The sequence below is a fragment of the Urocitellus parryii genome, chromosome 1 (assembly GCF_045843805.1).
Source record: "Urocitellus parryii isolate mUroPar1 chromosome 1, mUroPar1.hap1, whole genome shotgun sequence".
Taxonomy (NCBI): domain Eukaryota; kingdom Metazoa; phylum Chordata; class Mammalia; order Rodentia; family Sciuridae; genus Urocitellus; species Urocitellus parryii.
Genome location: NC_135531.1, coordinates 94,918,831 through 94,938,574, shown reverse-complemented (window position 1 = coordinate 94,938,574; position 19,744 = coordinate 94,918,831). Strand labels below are relative to the sequence as shown.

At 32.1% G+C, this 19,744-nt stretch overlaps 1 protein-coding gene across 4 annotated transcripts in view; it reads right to left on the bottom strand.

Annotated features, from left to right (window-relative positions):
* Ankhd1 (ankyrin repeat and KH domain containing 1) overlaps positions 1-19,744 on the bottom strand; it is a 127,715-nt gene that overhangs the window by 33,924 nt on the left and 74,047 nt on the right. For 2 of the 4 annotated variants that reach the window (XM_077800823.1, XM_077800820.1), the window contains exons 11-14: positions 10,040-10,127; positions 7,085-7,212; positions 6,765-6,908; positions 5,405-5,507 (exon numbers count right to left, since the gene is read on the bottom strand). In XM_077800823.1, coding sequence (XP_077656949.1) covers positions 5,405-5,507; positions 6,765-6,908; positions 7,085-7,212; positions 10,040-10,127 — 463 coding nt within the window. Of the gene's footprint in view, positions 1-5,404; positions 5,508-6,764; positions 6,909-7,084; positions 7,213-10,039; positions 10,128-18,539; positions 18,731-19,744 lie in introns of those variants that run through there. The other 2 variants (XM_077800818.1, XM_077800825.1) reach the window with 2 other exon arrangements.

Sequence of the window (19,744 nt, the reverse complement as noted above, 5' to 3'; positions counted from 1 at the left end):
TTAGTAGAATTTTCTAAAATACTGACTACAACATCAAGATGAAATCAGGTTGATAAAAAATAGATAATGTTCTCTAATCACTTCCAGAAGCTAAATCAACACCAAATATTGGGTATAGACTGTAACAAGGGTTCCTTTAATAACAAAAATTTTAAATAGGTTGTAGGTAATATTATAGAGCATCAGAAAATGAAAGAGTTTCATCTCCTTCAAACATCTTCTACTATCAGATACAAACAAATAAATCTATTCACTGATATCACAGAGTATACCAGAAAGTACAATTTAGAAATATAGGTTAAGTCACTATCTCATCTTTTTTGATTTGGTTTCTATTCTACTTCTTTTGCCTCCCACTTTTTCTATGATAACAAAACTAGAAAAAGTTTGCAGCAGAAATCATGATATAGAGACAGTTTAAACATGGCCTTTATTTTTTTATGGATACACAGGGAATGAAGTGGACATACCCTTGTTAAACATTTAGTTTACTACTGAACTTAATTCTATCATTTTAAAATCTAAAATAATTAGCACACTGTGCAACAGAAAAATAATGCATTGTCTATAGATGCATGTGGACTTGGTTTCATTATTTCCTTACTTGGTTTTGTCTCATCAATGCTATCTGCAGTTCCCTTGCTTTCTAATATCACATAGCACCCTACTAGAATGATTTAAAAACAACATTCCTGACTGGATCTTCCACATAAAATAGGGTTGAAGAAGTAGAATTAAAAATGACACCAATCCATCAAATGCAGAATATATATTATCTAAGGGAATTTATGCTTTGATAAATAAACGTATGTGTGTCCTTTCCTTTTTGAGACAGGGGTCTCATTGTGTTATTGAGGCTGCTCAAAAGCATGTGCTCAAGCAATCCTCCTGCCTCAGCCTCCAGAATAGCTGGGATTACAGGCATGCACTACCATACCTGGTATAATCCTGGGTTTCAATATAGAGTATTTCTTATTTTGTTTATGGTCAAAAATTAAAGTCACTGGCCTAGAAGTCTCATTTTTCTTTATGTGCTAATATTTGTCTCAAAATTTCCCAAATAGAGTATGTCATACATTTTTAACATAGAAATCTCTTCAACCAAGAGTGTCCAAATATAGACCAACTGTTTTACATGATAACAGATTTATTCAACCTTTCTCCTTTTATTAAAAGCAGTTATAGATAAAAAGGCATTATTAATTTGGGGCATACGTAAATTCACATAAACATGAATACATAATGAAAATTGACTAGAAAAGTAGTAAAATTTACAAAGGAACATTCAACTTTATTCACTGCACATATAATTTTCAATATACTTTTAATGACTTGATATAATAATGCAAGAACTTCAAGTTTCCTACTCCAGGAAACAACTTTGGGATATGAAGTAGCATGTTAATTTAAATCTTACTTTACACTTAAACTTTTAATCTCTTTTCCACCATTCTGTAATACTAATTCTTGATTATTTCTTTATAAACACCCTCTTTAATCACATATGTCTCCTTTAAAATACTTAATAATTTTCTTTTGCCTTCAGCATAACTTTAGCCCAGCATTCACTAATTTACTAAACAAATATGTATATACCTAGCACAAGCAAGGGATGGTAGACCATACAAAGATAAGCAACATAAACCCTGCCCTTTAGGAGCTTACAGTCTAAGAGGGGAGAAAATATCCCAAATAAATTCTGACAAGATTCATAAAGGGACAGTACAAGGATTACCATTACAGTATTATATGTGGTGGTGAGGAATTACAGGCAATCTGGTACCTATCACTGGGAAAAAGAACAGGTAAGATGGAGGATATACAGGGTGAAGAAGCACAATGCTATAGGTATAAATAATCTAGAGGAAGACACTTGGACAGAACTTAAAAAAAAATGTTAAGTGAAAAAAGTAAAACACAAAATGGGATCTACAGCACAATATGATTTATGTAAATAAAAAATACAAAGTAATAAATACTTCCTAAGAACAAAGAATAATGCACATCAAACACATTAGAATGATTGCCTATAGGGGAAATAGAGGACAGGGAAATACGCCAGGAAATAAGAATCAATAAAATAAGAAAAAAGCCATAATGACAAAGCACTAGGAATTAATTAAGTATGATTAACTTAACCTGCTACACTTGAGGTCCAAAGGGGAAAAAGAGTGAGCAGGCATGACCAGAGCCAAAAAGAAGATCTAGTAAAGTATTATAGAAGTTCAGAGAAAATAAATTACTTCCCAAGAGGGTTTGATGTACACAGGAAAAAATATGTATGTTTGTTTGGGTGGTACTGGCAATTAAATGCAGGGCCTCATACATTCTAGGCAAGTGCTCTAACAATGAGCTACATCCCCAAACCCAACATCATTTTAAATGCTTTCAGCAGATTAGTTCTATGTCATATACAATTTGCAGAAGATCAAAAATGAGTCTTCTCTTTTAGAATTTCTGTAGGACTAATTGAAACAAGTAAGTTAGATGCAAATGCCTGCAAATCAACAAATTTATTTACAAAATTGATTTTGGAAAGGTAAAACTTTTACATTACTAATATATCCTTTCCTACCTGAATTATTTATATCTACAATTAACAGCTAAAGAATGCTGGCAAACTAAGCATGTCACACTCGCATAATTTCATATTTTGTTCATAGAGATGATTCTGAGGCATCTCTGTTAGATACCATCTATAATCTTGAATCCTTGAAAACCAACAACAGACAAATATGATCAAGATGGATACAGCCAGAAATGGATTTAAAAATAATAACAAATAAAGAATTGATCAAGCAGTAGATTTAAATCTGCAAACCTAAAAAAAAAAAAAAAAGATGGATACAGCCAGGACAACATGGTATGCACAAGGCATGAAAGAAAAGAATATCTGTGTAGGATATATATGAAACATCTGGGCAAGATTTAAGGGTGTGTATATATTTTTAAATGACAGGAAAATGTATTAAAAATTATTAAAAAACAGAGGAGTAAAAGAACTTAAGATGAAAGAACTTAAGATGATTGCTAGAAGAGGAAAGTAAAAGATTTACTAGAGAATAAGAACTTTATATCCATTCCAAATAATATATACTACACAGAAATAATATACTGACTTAGCAGAAACAAAAACAAAAGGGTCAAACAGCAATTTCATTGCTCAGAGGACTTCTTTTTGAAACATGGAGACTTTAAGAATAAAAAGTAGGTTTAAGGAGAAAAGAGTTGATAATATCTTTGTTTTTTGTCTTTTTAAAAAATATTTTTAAAATTGAGATGGACCTTTACTTTATTTATTGATTTATTTAAATGTGGTGCTGATGCTGAGAATTGAATCCAGTGCCTCACACATGCTAGGCAAGCACTCTACCACTGAGTCACAACCCCAGCCCTGTTTTTTTTTTGAAACTGGGGAATCAAACCCAGGGCTTTGTGAATGCAAGGCAAATGCTTTGCTGCTGAGCTACATCCCAGCCCAATACCTTTGTTTAAAATAGACTTTTCTGTCCATCCTGACAATTCAGTATGTGCTTTTAAATTATCAATTGAATCTTTCTCTAATTCATAGTATCATATTCTGTGATGTGCATGATTTATGCTAACATGACATCTCAATACAATGTGTTATCATAGTTTGATGCTACATAAATAATTGTTAAGTTGCTAACAACAGAAATGTTCAAAGGTTCAGATATGAATGTTAATTTTTTCCTTCTCTAATCAGTAAAACGAAAGATTCCTTAGTAGGTTAGTTCATTTTTACACTATTCCATAAGTACTAAAATATCAAAGTGAAGAAATTAAGTAGATACTTAGTATAAGATAGCTCAGCAAGCAAAAGACATGAAAACTCACTTGATTTTCAAAAGTCACCACTCAAACATTGTACTTACATATTAAATCTATGTTTAAAATGTTTTATGTCCTCTCTGCATTAGTTTATTTCTTGGTTCTGTCTAGTTTATTTCTTGATTGTTTTATGGATCTTTGTTAAATTTTTTTAATGACTTCTTATTTAATACTTACTTTCCCAAGCCAAAGTTACTACATTCCTCTATTCAGTTTGGACAAACAAAAGTTAAAAAACAAAACAGGCAATTAGCTTTAAATATTTTACTAAAGGCTGTCAGCTGGTTATGATGTTTCAGATTCCTTAACAAACACATGATTAATTTGCTTTTTAATTGGTAAGATTAAAAATAACAGAAAAAGCTAGGTGCAGTTATTTGTACCTAGCATTCGGGAGGCTGAGGAATGAACCCAGGAGTTAAAAAAAAAAAAAAAAAAAGAAGAAGAAGAAAGAAGGAAAGCTTTGAATAGCTAATATCCTACTATACAGAGGAAAACAGCTAGATTAGTTTAAGTCAAAGAGACTACAGATATTTCATCTCTGAAACTAAGTAATCCTTTGTGAAGGCCCTCAACACTTTAAATTATTGAACTGGCATGATTTGGGAAAAAACCTTCTGTTAGCTGCTATAATAATTTTTCCTAATATATATATTTAGACATTTCATTGTGATTTCAATAGCTAGAATTTGATTGTCATATACTAAATGAACAATATTCATAAATTTTTTATGTTAAGGTTTTTTTGGGTGATGGGCAGTACTGGGAAATCAAACTCAGGGCCTTGCACATGCTAGGCAACAGCTCTACAACTAAGCTACATCCCCAGCCTAAAGTAAATTTTTAAATTCTACAAATTACCTATTTCCTTTACTTCAGAGAATTCAGAAATTAGAACAATATATATTATTAGTAGAGGTAAGGGACTTTGTATTTACAAATGAAAGAAAAATATCAGAGCTCATAAAACTTGAGTCCTTTACATGGTCTACACTCTTTCTTAGTCATGTGAATCTCATTTATATACATTTTGATAGTTATTTGTTCAGGTTCACATACTGACCCACTATATATTCCAGCATTACATACCTAAAACTGAATGTAATTCTTAAACTTCTTACTTATTAGTTGCTACAAAGATTTAACCAGACAGCAAACACATATTTATTCTTTGTATAATAAGAATATATATATATATGTGTATATATATATATACATATAATATTGTTTAGCTAAAAATTAAGTGGAACTAGAATAACTAATAAATTTTTCTACCTAACATAATCAAACACTTAGTTTGTTTCCTAAGTATTTTCATCTACGCCAGCTAAAAATTACATTTAGTAGCATGTTAACAGGAAAATATTCATTTTTTTCCTAGCATTTATGTCTTTTCTATTTTCAACAGTATGTAAGAGAATTATTTGCATTTATCAGAATTATCTACCTCAAATTAACCACAGATACATAGTAACTATGCACCATTAAACATACAGTTTTAGATTAATTAGATGATACACCAATTTTAAAGCAAATAATTCAAAAAACTAACCTTTTTGTACTCCTAAAAGAGCAGGAGAGTTCTCTTGAGAAGTTCTGTCAGGTTCCTGGGGAGGTACAACCATGGCAAGTGTATGCATTGGTACACGAGGAACCTAAAAAGTCAACTCAGAAAAAAATCATCTCAGATCAAAAAATGAAACAAAGGCCCATAAATAAAACAGAGATATTGTTTTACATTTTTTTCATATACCACAAATTCACTTTATTTCTTAAAACTTAAGAAATAAAAAACATCTACACCAAGAAATAATTTTTGAGAATATTAAATGGAAAATCTGCAAAGAGTATATAATTTAAGCTAAATGAAATTAATGTTAGTCTTTTGCTGAATAAAGGATCCTGTTAGTCCCATTTAGAGCCAGGAATACAAGTTACATACTATTCACTGAGCAGTTTACCCTTATTCAAATTTTATATGACTCAAAAGAGAAAATAAAAATTTGGGCTGGGGATGTGGCTCAACCGGTAGCGCGCTCGCCTGGCATGCGTGCAGCCCGGTTCGATCCTCAGCACCACATACAAAGATGTTGTGTCTGCTGATAACTAAAAAATAAATATTAAAATTCTCTCTCTCTCTCTTAAAAAAATAAGAGAGAAAACAAAAATTCAACATATTTACTGAATTGGGGGTATGCTAACAGTTATCAGGATAACTTTGTAGAAAATAATTAAGGCTTTCACTAAGCTTGGTAAGCTTAGTATACTCTATATTTTTTCCATAAATTAAGTAGCTTTAACATTTATTTTGGGCTGGGGATGTGGCTCAAGTGGTAGCGCGCTCGCCTGGCGTGCGTGCGGCCCGGGTTCGATCCTCAGCACCACATACCAACAGAGATGTTGTGTCCGCCGAAAACTAAAAAATAAATATTGAAAAATTAAAAAAAAAAAAAAAACATTTATTTTAATGATTTTTGGTGCATATATAATAGTTAACTATACTTTCCTATTGACAAAAATGACTATCTTAATGATACCGTCTTGAGAGGTGTTAAGTGAAAAGCTTTTCCATGGTTCAAGATTATACTCAATATATTCATTACAACAAACAAAAAGGGCTAGAGATATAGCTCAGTGGTACAACGCTTGCCAAACATATGCAAAGCCCTAGTTCAATCCCCAGTAACACTCAAAACAACAACACAAATAACCTAGTTGTGGTAAAATAAAAATACAGAATACTTGTGTTTGAATCTATGTCATTTTTTAAAACCACTATTTTCAGTAAATAAGACAAAAGAATTTCCATGTATTTTGGAAGAAAATATGACTTTGATGAAACTAATTTTTAAACAAAAGTTAATAACTTTAAACAATACTTTTATTAACAAATAAAGTCCATTTTACTTTACCTGAGATTGATCTTGAGAAGGTGGGTTAAGATGAGACATATCTGTAGTAGGAACTGACAGAACATTATTTGGGTAATCCAATAGATAAGAAACAACATTAGTATGGCCACCCTTTGCTGCTTCAATAAGCATTGTTGAGCCATCCTAAGAAAAAATTGATATCATAATTAATTCTTTGTAAATTTATTCTTATAATCTGATAGATACAACTCATACAAAATTGAATCTCATTTAAACAGTAATAAATATTTAGCATTAAGAGACCAGCCATATTTTTATAATAATTTTATTATTTATTTATTTATTTTTAAGTAGAATACCTTGAGTCGATGAGTGGGGTCAGCCCCATGAGCCAAAAGTAGCTCAACAACTGCCAGGTGGCCGCCTGCACATGCCAGTGACACTACTGTATGATCATTATTGGCTGTAGCCCTATTCACATTGGCACCTTCAAAGAAAACATAGCAATCTTAGCAAAGATTGAAATCAAACCAGTTCAGACAATATCATTTTAAAGATCTTTTTGAAGTCGAACACAGATACAAAAAATTATGCAAATTGTAAGTGTATAGAGTGAAAACTTTTCACAAAGTGAACACACCTGTGAAACCAACACCCAGATCAAGAAACAGAACATTATCCACATACCAGAAGCCCCATCTTGTGCCCCTTTCAGTCATTACCCACCACCCCCAAAAGTAACTACTACCCTGACTTCCAAACTGGTTTTAGTTTTTCAATTTTATATGAATGAAATCATACAATATATTCTTTTGTGTCTGGCTTCTTTCTCTCAATATTACATTTGTGAGATTCATCCATATTATTGCGAGGAGTTGTAGTTCGTTCATTCAATATCACTTTTAAAATGGAAAATCTAGGAGCTGGGGATGTGGCTCAAGTGGTAGCACGCTTGCCTGGCATGCGTGCGGCCCAGGTTCGATCCTCAGCACCACAAACAAACAAAGATGTTGTGTCCGCCGAAAACTAAAAAATAAATTTAAAAAATTCTCTCTCTCTAAAAAAAATTTTTTAAAAATGGAAAATATAGAAGACTAAGATTAATAAATATATGTAGGTTATATACGCATCAAATAATACCACTGTATGTAAATCTCAAATAGTTTCAAAGACAGTTTTGATCTACTTCTAGAAAGTGGCAATAGTTTCAAAGTAGAGAAAATAAATTTTGTAAACAATATTTTAAGAGAAATAATTTTAATATTGTGTATTTAAAAGCCAGAATGACTGAGATATGGAAAGAGAAGAGAAGATTATTCAAATATTTTACTTAAAAGTCTCCTTAGTGGGCTGGGGATATAGCTCAGTTGGTAGAGTGTTTGCCTCACATGCAAGCCATGGGTTCAATCCCCAGCCCCATAAAACAAAACAAAACAAAAATAAATAAACCAAAAACTTCTTAGTAAGCTGTTCAATACCTTTGTACAATATGATCTGAAAAAAAGTTTAAATGCAAAATCTTTTCTTAGCCTCTCTTTTGATGAATTGTTTTTGAACCCTGGAAATAGGACCTAGTTTTTAGTTCAACCACTTTTTATAATCCCAAAAGGTCTCAGCTAGAATGGTAAAACTACAGAAATACTCATTCTTCTTCTTTTAATTCCAGAAACTTACATAAGAGGAAAATAGGTCAGTGTGTAAAACTAATGTTTTAATTTATTTAGTTAGTTTTCAGAAAATATTCAACTGAATACAACTGCAAATTGCAAAAAAGTATTTGGGGAAAGACACAGCAATGAATATCCTTACATTAGCAATGTGAAATTTTTAAAAAGTTGTTAACAATAAATTTAGATGGTGGTATTGTTCAGCAGCTTTTATAGATTACAAAGGCTATAATATAATCCATGTGTTCTTATTCCTGACAAGCAGAGTTGTTGGATATGATCAGATGTCCTCTTTAGTAAAGAAGCATAAGAGAACTCTAAAAGTTAGTCATCTATTTATTTCTTCTATGTGGCTGAGGTAAATAGTTTTTCCAGATGATGTCTCAGAACACAATGGGAAAATATGCCTTATTTGGCAGCAAAAATGTTATATGAAGAAAATAAACCTGGTTTTATTCAATTAAATAGCTGGATGTGGTGGTACATGCCTATAATCCCAGTGGCTCAGGAGGCTGAAATAGGAGGATCGTGAGTTCAAAGCCAGCCTCAGCAAAAGCAAGGCACTAAGCAACTCAGTGAGACCTTATCTCCAAATCAAATACAAAATAGGCCTGGGGATGTGGCTCAGTTGTTGAGTGTCTCCGAGTTCAATTTCTGGTACTCACCCTCCAACAAAAACAAAACAAAACAAAACAAAAAAACAGGTAAATTTAAAATGAGACTAATACTGCATTTTTAATGTCAAAAATATAGAATTCTATTAAAACACAGATAAAAAATTTTTATTTTAATTACACGACACCACTTGTATTTTAGCATTCTCTTCTAGGAACTTTTATCAGATATCATAGTACCTTTCATACTATAAGAATTAGACTGAACCAAACAAAATTTCTGACATCAGCAATTTTATTTAGAAAATGATAAATTCAGTATGGTTCAACCTAACACAGGGTTTGGCACCATTTCAGTATTTTAGAAGCAGTCTTGAACTAGTTCTTCATCCATCAGTTGAACAACTTTTCCTAATTTATTATATCTACAAATAACAAGAATTTCTAGATTATTAAAATAAAAAATAGCTGAGTATGAGGACATGTTCCTATAGCCTTAGCTAGTCAGAGACTGAGGAAGAAGACTTGCTTAAGCCTAAGAGTTTAAGCCTATCCTAGCCTAGGCAACACAGCAAAACCTCATCAAAAAATAATTAGGAAGGACACTTACAGTTTCTATTAATACAACTCTATCACACACACACACACACACACACACACACACACACACACAAAAAAAAAAAAAAACCATAGCAGACTTTCTTTCTATTCTCCAACTCCATCTCTAGCATAACTGTCTTGTTATTAAATGGCGAACATCTACATAAGTAGAGACAGGCGTTTATATTTGTTTTTCCAATTTGGGGAAGCAATCATAAACCATATGGCGGATGAAAATTTTAAAATTCAAAAATTGCCAGTAAACACCTCACAAACTCTATGCTTACTAAATAAAATATACCAACAAAAGACTAGGGACTAGGGTACAATATTTGTACTACAAGTAAAGTAGCCTTAACATAAATTGCAAATGCTTAAGACTTTTCTTTTCAGAAATTAGTTTCTTGGAAAGGATCAATTGCACTTCCTTTACCTTTGCTTATGAGAAACTGCACAGTGCACAAATGACCAGCTCTTGCAGCTTTCATCAAAGGTGTTCTTCCACCTTCAGATTCATGCTCCTGTTCAACAGAAAAAGAATCTATCAGTCAGTGACTACTGATTAAACACCTACTTTAAGCACTTAGTATTAATGATATGAGAAATAATGAGGATTTAATACTTACTCCATGTAACCACTTATACTACCTACCTCAATTTTTCCAATATAGAGGATTAACTTCAGTCCACATGAGATGGTGTAACTTTTATGGGCAAGTTCAGTTTTGCATATCAAACAATAATCACTAAAGATAATATTAATGTTCAATTTGGTCCCCAAGAGAAATAACTGCCTTTTTCTAATTCTAAGGTTAAGAAGATATTTTTCTAACAATTCATCTGAACTGTGAAAAAGAAACCTTAGTCCTATAAGGTGTTTAGAAGGGTTGTAATCTTTTTTCAAGAGCTACTAAGAGCTCTATCAAAATATGGTAACAAATCCCTAAATTAAAACATTATAGTATGTTAGAAGTAAAGGGAAATAGGAAAAGAAAAACATACCAAAGGGCAGATTTTTTTTTAATGGAGTAGAATTTAATTATTTAAATAGTCAAAGACAAAAAATGCAGTTTTATAACAGCAGAGAGATCATTATTCTTCCAAGGAAGTTTGCCAGCAAGGAGACCTCATATTACATGGCATTAAAAGAAGCTTGGCTGTATGATGACCAGTACTGTATGCTAAGAGAATTGTAAACCTTTACTTATTATATTCACCTAAATGTTGAAATGTAGTTGAAACTTTTGCTTCCATGAAAAGTTTTTTCACCTACCTCCTTTTCATTATGTATGCAAACATGAATTTTTGTTCTGGCTCTGTTTTGTTACTAAGAAAAACCTGAAAAAGTGATTCCATAAGGCTTTGTTCAGCTCTGTTCTTAATTAACTCCTAAAACCCTTTAGTTACCAAATATAGGCGATCTGCCAATAGAAAAGAATTTAGTATATTTGTAAAACTATATCTGAATAATTCAGGCAAACTAATAAGAAAAAAGAATAGATTATCAACCCAATGGAAAGTTAAAATTGAAGTATAGTGACTAAAATTCCATTCTAAGAGAGGTGGAGTTTTGCTTTTTGCTTTCTTAATCTTGATTGTGCTGAATCACTCAACTTATAAAAATTAGTTTATGCTTTGACTTTTTAATTTTTAAACATGTTGATTAGACAAAAACCTCTAGTAACCCTAAGTTACTAAACAATGAGTAACTATAGAAATACCTAAATTTGGCTTTAGAATGGATTTTGAACTTACATGCGAATGAAGGTAAATCTAACATTCTGGCAATTTACTTCAAACAAAACAAAACATACACCAAGAAGACCTTAATCAGAGAGACCTACAAAGTTCTTTGTCTAGTTTTCCCATGCAACTTATTTCTGAACTGTCATTACAACCAACCAAATCCTGAAAATAAACTGCCCTTTTAACAATTTATTTCTCCCCCTGCCTCAGGGCTTTTATACATGTTTGTCTCTCTATAACACATCTCCTGTAAACTCCTTTTCATCCCACAAACCTCAGGTCAAGTGTTATTTCCTAAAGGAAAATTCCTTTAGCTTCCTGACTACACAGACCACTCTTCCTGGTTTTGACTTGAATTTCTCCTTCATAAGTTATAGTCTTATATACTAGTTTGTGAGTTTAAATATCTCTTCTCCACTAAACTATAACTTCTGTGAGAGCTGCAATAGTGTCCATGTTTTGCTCACCATTGTACAATTAATGCCTAAAACAACAAAGTGATTGAATATTGCTTACCAACCAGGAATCTAGGCATAACTGAACTCTCAAATCCTCCCTCTTATCATACAAAAGTCTTAAGTTTTTATTTCTACTAGGTAAATGAGAGAAAAGCTGAACAAAAAAATTAAGGACTAGTAGCTAAGCTTGAAAGTAAGACATGGATGATACGCATTTGATAAAACATTATTAATAGGACATGGGCAGGCAACATTAATGTCACTTCTCCTTGCTTTCCATTTTTCTCATTCTAAACCTAACAGTAATACCCACCAGACTAACTAAGTCTCATGAGTAATGGAAAAGACTGAAGATTTTAAAAGCCCTGCTTCAGAATTTAAGCTTTTAAAAATAACTATTAATTCTATATATTTAAAAATATTACCATAGGTATAAAATATCAGAATATATAGTTCCTGGATCCTCACTACAAGGTAAGTTTTAAAATTCAACTTGCTAATAAAATTCCTGAAATAAAAGGTTTGAAAAGATATTTATTTTATTTTCCTCTCTATAAACACACATTTAAATTCCTTTGATTATGAACATGTTTGAGAAAATGTTTGATAAAGCAATGCCACAACTTTATATTTGTAACATTTTATGTTCTAAAATTAATAGAACTAGGGATATACCTCAGTGGTAGAGGGCATATTTAGCAGGTGTAGAGCCTTGAGTTCAATCCCCAACACAAAAAACTTTTAATAGCATATATCCCATAACAGAAAACAAATTGCTCCCAAAATATTTAATCATTAAACCCTTTAAAAACAGAAATCAAAGTTGTTTATACTAATTATAAATGTTAGCTTTATTTGTAAAGATAATATTTGTTCAAGACTAATGAAATTTTAGGATAGGAGTTATTTCTAATTTTTTCTTTCATAAACACAGAAAATTATTTTCCAAGGTTACAAATTTAGATATTGTGTATCTTAATGTTTCTTTTCTGTTCCTGGGAATAGCTAGAACAATATAAGAAATAATCTAATCCTTGTCCATTTGGTGAGATTTGTAAATCCATCTGGTACTCTTATCTTTATTAGGTACACAGTTTAAAACTACTGATTCAGTTTGTATAATGGCTATTGTTTCACTGAGATTTCCCTATTCTGAAGTCAGTTTTGCTAATTTATATATTTATGGAAAAAAATCTGTATTCATTTTATCTGAGTATTCAAATTTATTGATTCTCTACTGTATCAAATAGTTATAACTCTAAATTTCTATTGTTTGGTTTTTCAGTACTGGGGATTGAACCCAGGACCTTACACATGTTAGGCAAGTGCTACCACTGAGCTACATTCCCAGCATTAAGTTTCATTGTACTTTTCTACATTTAAAAAAAAAAAAAAAGTCTGGTTTGTTTTTTGCCTTGTTGATAGTTTTTTTGAAAAATGTCAGCTTTTAATTTTGCTCTCTATGCCTATTTTGTCTTTTTTTAAAAAAAAAACATATATATGTTATTGTTAATTTTTAAAATTTAATATGCTAGATGTTGAACTCAGGACCTTATACATGCTAGGCAAGCAGTCTATCACTAAGCTACATCTCCAACCTAATTTTCAAGCAAGAGAGATCAGAGAATACACATTATATAAGGAATTAAGGGTTTCTTAAGACTTCGTTTTTGGACTGAAACATGGACAATTTTTATATTTATATTATATTAACATTTATATAAAATGTCCCACGTGTAAGAAAAAATATTTATTGGAATCAGAATGCTAGCTCTCTATAAGAAACTTAATTTTTATATTTAAGAATTTTTTTTTTTAGTTGTAGATAGACAAAATATCCTTATTCATTTATTTTTATGTGGTGCTAAAGATAGAACCCAGGGCCTCACACATGCTAGGCAAGCACTCTACCCCTGAGCTACAACCCCAGCCCATAATTTTTATGTTTTTAATTGTTTTATCTGTTTGACCTTTTATTGGTTTCATAGAGAAGTGTGGAAAAAAAAATCCTACCACTATAGAGGTATTCTTACCATTTTCCTTGCAATTTTGCAGTTGAATGTTTTGGGCTTAAAATTCCATCGTCTCATATTAATATTTTGCCTCACATAATTTTTCTTTTATCAATCTTCCCTATCATTTTGCTTTAGGTTTGTCTCCTGTAAACATCATTTGCTGGATTTTAAATTTTAATTTAATTCAAAATTCTACCTCTTAACAATGGAGTTCAATGGCTTTTGTATTTGTTCTGATTATTGATGCATTTTTCTAAAAAAAAAAAAAAATCCTTAAAGGTTAATTCAGCACTTTATCCTTCTGAACAACAAAAGGACTGGTATAACTGTTAACCTAACACATTCTTCTAAATTTCACATTATTGTCTAGAATTTTAGCACTACTTTGGTTTTAAACATAAACTAAAAAATTTATACTTATAATGTTTTAAAACCAATTTCTTTGCTTACCGTAGCTTCTTGCATCCCACGCCTTCCTCCAGGACTCAGTTTGATTACTGATGTACATATCTTTTAGTAGTTCTTTGGCAAGGATCTGATGATGGTAAGCTCTTTTATTCTTTGTAGATCTGAATCTCATTTTTCCTTCTCTGGAATAGTAGTTGAGTATAGAATTCTATATTGCATTATTTATCTTGGTATTTTGAGGACATTACTCCCCATTGTCTTCTGTGATTTATTATTGTTGATGAGAATGTCAAAAATTTGATGGTTGTTCCTTTGTAGGTAATGTGCCCCCTCCTTCCCCCTGTAGCTTTTAAGATATTTTTCTTTAGTCCTAAAATTCTAAAGCCTTATTTGTTCTCCTGAGCAATCAATATGGTTTTCAATAAAGAATTTATGTCTGCCTTCAATTCCGGAATATTCTCCATCAATATCTCTTCAAACACTGCATTCTCTCCATTTCTATCCTTTTCTGTAGAAACTCCAAATAGATGTATGGTGCAGCTTCTAAATCTATCCTTTCTTTCTCATATTTTCCATCTCTTTATCTTTGTGCTTGTTATAGTTTAGATCTGAGGTATCCCCGAAAAGCTCATGTGTGACAATGCAAGAAGGTTTAGAGGTGAAAAGACTTTGAGTTATGAGTTTGTACCTAATCAGTACAATCATTCCTTAATAGAGATTAACTGGTTGCTAACTGTGGGCAGGCAGGGTGTGGCTGGAGACAGTGGGTCATTGGGGGTGTGCCTCTGGCATATATAGTTTGTCCCTGGTGAGCAAAAGCTCTCTCTGCTTCCTGATTGCCATGTCCTGAGCTGCTTTCCTCTGCCACTCTCTTCCATTGTGATGTCCTGCCTTTCCTCAGGCCAAGAGTGGCCACCTATGTACTAAGACCTCTGAAACGTTGAGTCCCAAAATAAACTTTTCCTCCTAAAATTGTTCTTGTCAGGTCTTTTGGTCACAGCAATGAAAAAAGCTGACTAAATTGCAATATTGTGTTATTTCTTGTTTTATCATCTGATTTACTAATTCACTCACTAATTTGTTCAACAGTGTATAATATATTGTTTGTCAGATATACTGATGTTCCCCCCTCTACCAAACTAAACCTTTGTTTTATTGCATATACTCTTGTTATCAACTCATTATCAGCTTTTTTTTACCATCTCACATTTTTTCATGGCTGTAAGATAGCGTGTCTAAAACTCTCAAGACTAAAGTCTTTCATTACAATTTCCTTGAGTGTATATTCTGTTTTGCTGCTTTTTGTTTGACTGCTTGCATTTTGACTATTTTTCTTGTCACAGATCTGCTTTTAAGTTTTGTAATTTTCTTGAGAAAATTCATTTTGCATAGCAGGTATTTTGTTTTGTTTTTCATCCACAACATCCCTTTTCATCAAATGGTTTAAAAGTTGTCTCCATCTGGCTCTTAGAATCCACTTCAGGAGTAGACCTTTCATTGGCATCTTAAGGTTTTTTGGTCCATGGAGATATTTCAATTCTGTTCCCTAAGTCAAAGAATGATGTCCTCCCAAATTTTTAGTCACATTGTTGTCCTTGCTTCTTACCTCTAAAACAATAGCTTTGGGTAGTTGCTTGGGGCTTTTTTCCATGTTGGTTCACAGGTAGAACAGTAAGTTTCCAGTTCCTTGCTTCATAAGTATACTAGATCTACTGGTCTGCTACATGTGAGATGCATGAAGTTGAAATCCCAGCCCCTACTGCCCGATTTTTAAGCCTTATTTCTCCGAGGGACTATAGCTTTGGATATGGATCTTTGCTTCATTTCTAGCACATGGAGATCTTTGATCTTGTTTCTGGGCAAAGCTACATATTTTTAGATTTGTTTTTCTCCCATATTCTGTTTATCATTTCTATATACCCGAGAAATTTCTATTACACCAAGAAGCTTCCAAATACATTAATACTGACTTTACTTTCTTGACTGTTACATTTGTACTTATATTTAAATAGCCTTCAGATACTGAAAATGACTCATTCAATACATAAAAAACCTAGAGAGAATTTGTCCTTAAAAAATAAAAACCTCCAACAAACCGTATTTGGAGTTTCATGTATTTTAGATACTTTAGAAAAAAAAAATGGAAATAATGTCCCAGTTTTGAGTGGCAAAATTTATTTTATATTATTTTTGTGGCAAAATTTTTTAAAGTATGCAAGTCATTCCTTAATAAAAAGTTAACATTAAAAAAGCAAGAAGTCATGCTTAAGGTTTATTAAAGTAAGCTAGTCACCTGTCTGAAATACATATATATATTTTTTTAAAGAGAGAGAGAGGAGAGAGAGTGAAAGAGAGAGAGAGAATTTTTAATATTTATTTTTTAGTTCTTGGCGGACACAACATCCTTGTTGGTATGTGGTGCTGAGGATCGAACCCGGGCCGCACGCATGCCAGGCGAGCGCGCTACCGCTTGAGCCACATCCCCAGCCCCTGTCTGAAATATATTGATTAGTGGATAATTAGAGTTCATAAGCTCCCTAAAAGCTTATTCATGAAAAATATATTGCAATGTTCTGGTTCTGGTGAATGAGCAGAATTAAAAAAAAAAAAAAAGGTGGAACTTTTTCCTGCTTGATTTAGATTGCAAAATTAAACTTTTATGTCATGTATGTACCAGAGGATTCTGATAATTTCTCATAAGGAGGTTTGTTCTTCCAATCCACCTCTATATATTAACCACTATCTTTGTGATCTACTGTTACTGATCAGATTCAAATCCCTTAGGGAAACAAAGATGGCAAAAAGATTAAGAGGCACCACCCTAGGATTTGTATTTAGTTCATTTTCTTAAAAATACAAGTAATTAAGAAAAAAACTAAATATTTATTTTGGATGGGGAAAGAATGCTCAATTATAAAGTAAAGATGGAAAAAGAACAGAAATCAACATTGATGTATAATCATCTGCACAGACTGCAGCAGTATCTCAAAGTGTGAAATATTAGAATTGCCTGGGATATCAGTTAAAATGAAGACTGCCCATATTAGATCTACTGAATCTGAACTCTAAAAGTAGAGCAACAAACCTCATTTTTTAAAAAACAACAAATAAAGTTATAGGACTTAGAGTAAGAAAGAGACAGAGATAGAATTATTTATAGTACTATTTCCTTTGTAACAGGAAGAAGAACTGCACCCAAAAATAGACTTGACTTTACATTTTTTTTTAAATTTTGTTTTAGTTGTCAATGGGCCTTTACTTTATTTGTTTATATGTAGTGCTGAGACTTGAACCCAGTGCCTCACATATGATAGGCAAGCACACTACCACTAAGCTATAATCCCAGCCCAATTTCACATTATTGATAGCAGCCTGTAATATTAAACTGAATCAAAATTGAAACTTTAAAAAATATTTTGTGAAATAAAGTTACCTACTAGGTTCAAAATAGAATAACATCCTTTCATTCAATAAGCCAATAATAAAGATATATTCTGATTATGCATTCTGATTAAGAATAGCTTGGTACTAAGAAATTTATTTTAGCCTGGCCTGTTATTTCTGATCCAATCACAATTTATCCCTAATTTAAAAGTTAAGAACTACTCCTGAGTTTAAACAAATGTCTCTGAGCTACAATGAATAATAAATTTGTTTGACTTTTTAAATAATAAGGCAAAGAAAAGAAATGCTTTTTTATTTGGTATCAAGGATTGAACCCAGGGGTACTTAACCACTGAGCCACATCCCCAGTCCTTTTAAATTTTAAGACAGGGTCACTAGGTTGCTTATGGCCTGTCTAAGTTGCTGAAGCTGGCTTCCAACCTACAATCTTCCTGCCTTAGCCTCCCTAGTCCCTGGGATTAAGGAGTGACTGGCAAGAAATACTTCTTATGAATAAGTATTCACCACTTTAAAAATCAATTTCGGAATGAAATAATTTTAAGAAAAAAAAATTTTAGTTTTACAGAAATCAGGGCATGAACAACAGCAAATGTAAAGATGGAAACTATTTTTTTTTCTTTTGAGAATTAAAATAACAATCCAACATATTACCATCAATCAGAGTTTCCGATTTTTGATGAACAAACTAGAATGTATAGGACTCTATAACTCTGGGATATCCTAATTCTACCAATGAGGAAAATGAAAATTAACTATATGAATAATAAAATCTAATTTTGCCTAAGAATTTTTAAGGAACACCACATAGGAAGAATACTAGGAATACAAACTACTAGTAGTGCAAATATTTTTATTGGAACTTCATAAAAATATTTTTATTTTTATTGGCACTTCTTTTCTAATTAAAAAGGACTTTCTTTGTCATCCAGCAGGGTCCTGAAACTTCTTGGCTGGAATTCAGATATCCAAAGTTTTGGTTACCTATAGCATCTACTCTTTATATAGTAGCTTACAAGCATCAAAGGCCACCCTCACCTGATGCTTGGCCGGATCTATGCCCTCCAAAAATGTCTTCATGTCCTCCTGCTTGTCCTGTGAAAGGAAAAAGAAGAACTCACGGAACTTATTCCAAAAATGAAAATCACATTTGGCCATGAAGACCTTGTGACTGGTATTTCAGGTGCTGGGCTTTGTTTACCTCAGGATCTTCAACTGAAAAGATGCTCTATGAGACTATAATCTCATGAGCAGAGTATGATTTTTTTAGGGTAAGATAATGTGATTTTCTTCCAATTAAACTTCATTATAAACCATCTTAAATAAAACAGTAATTCTGTTGAATTCTTTGCACTCGTGCCTTTGTTTCAAAAGGCAATTAAAGGCACAAAAGCAAGAGTGTCATTTAAAAATAACCAAAAGAAATCAAAAGATTTGTAAATATCAAAAATTGGGGGAAAATAGTAAGAAAAATGCTGTGAAAAATGCTGTAATTTCATTAGATAAGCAGCCCCCCCCCATATAAATGTACTTAGTGCTTGCCTTTAAACAACTGAACAAGAACCTTCAAAGAATTTGAGATGAAATATCTATATTTTCTCTAAATCTCAACTCCTGACAGAAACTACCTAATGATGTGACATGCACAACTGAGGAAATGGCAGCATGCTTTTCAGTCATTGAATGGAATCAGTAAAGCCTTTAAATTAAGAAATGTGGCCTATCTTCAACAGATGAATGGATAAAGAAAATGTGGCATATATACACAATGGAATATTATTCAACCTTAAAGAAGAATGAAATTATGACATTTGCTGGTAAATGGATAGAGCTGGAGAATATTATGCTAAGCGAAATAAGCCAATCCCAAAAAACCAAGGGCCAAATGTTTTCTTTGATATGCAGATATTAACTCATGATATGGTGGGGAGCGCTAGAGAGGAATAGAGTAACTTTAGATTAGGTAGAGGGGAGTGAAGGGAGAGGAGGGTATATGAGGGTAAGAAGGATAGTAGAATCAATCAAGTATTATTACCCGGTGTACATATAATATGATTACATGACTGGTAGGATTGTATATCATGTACAACCAGAAGAATGAGAAATTAT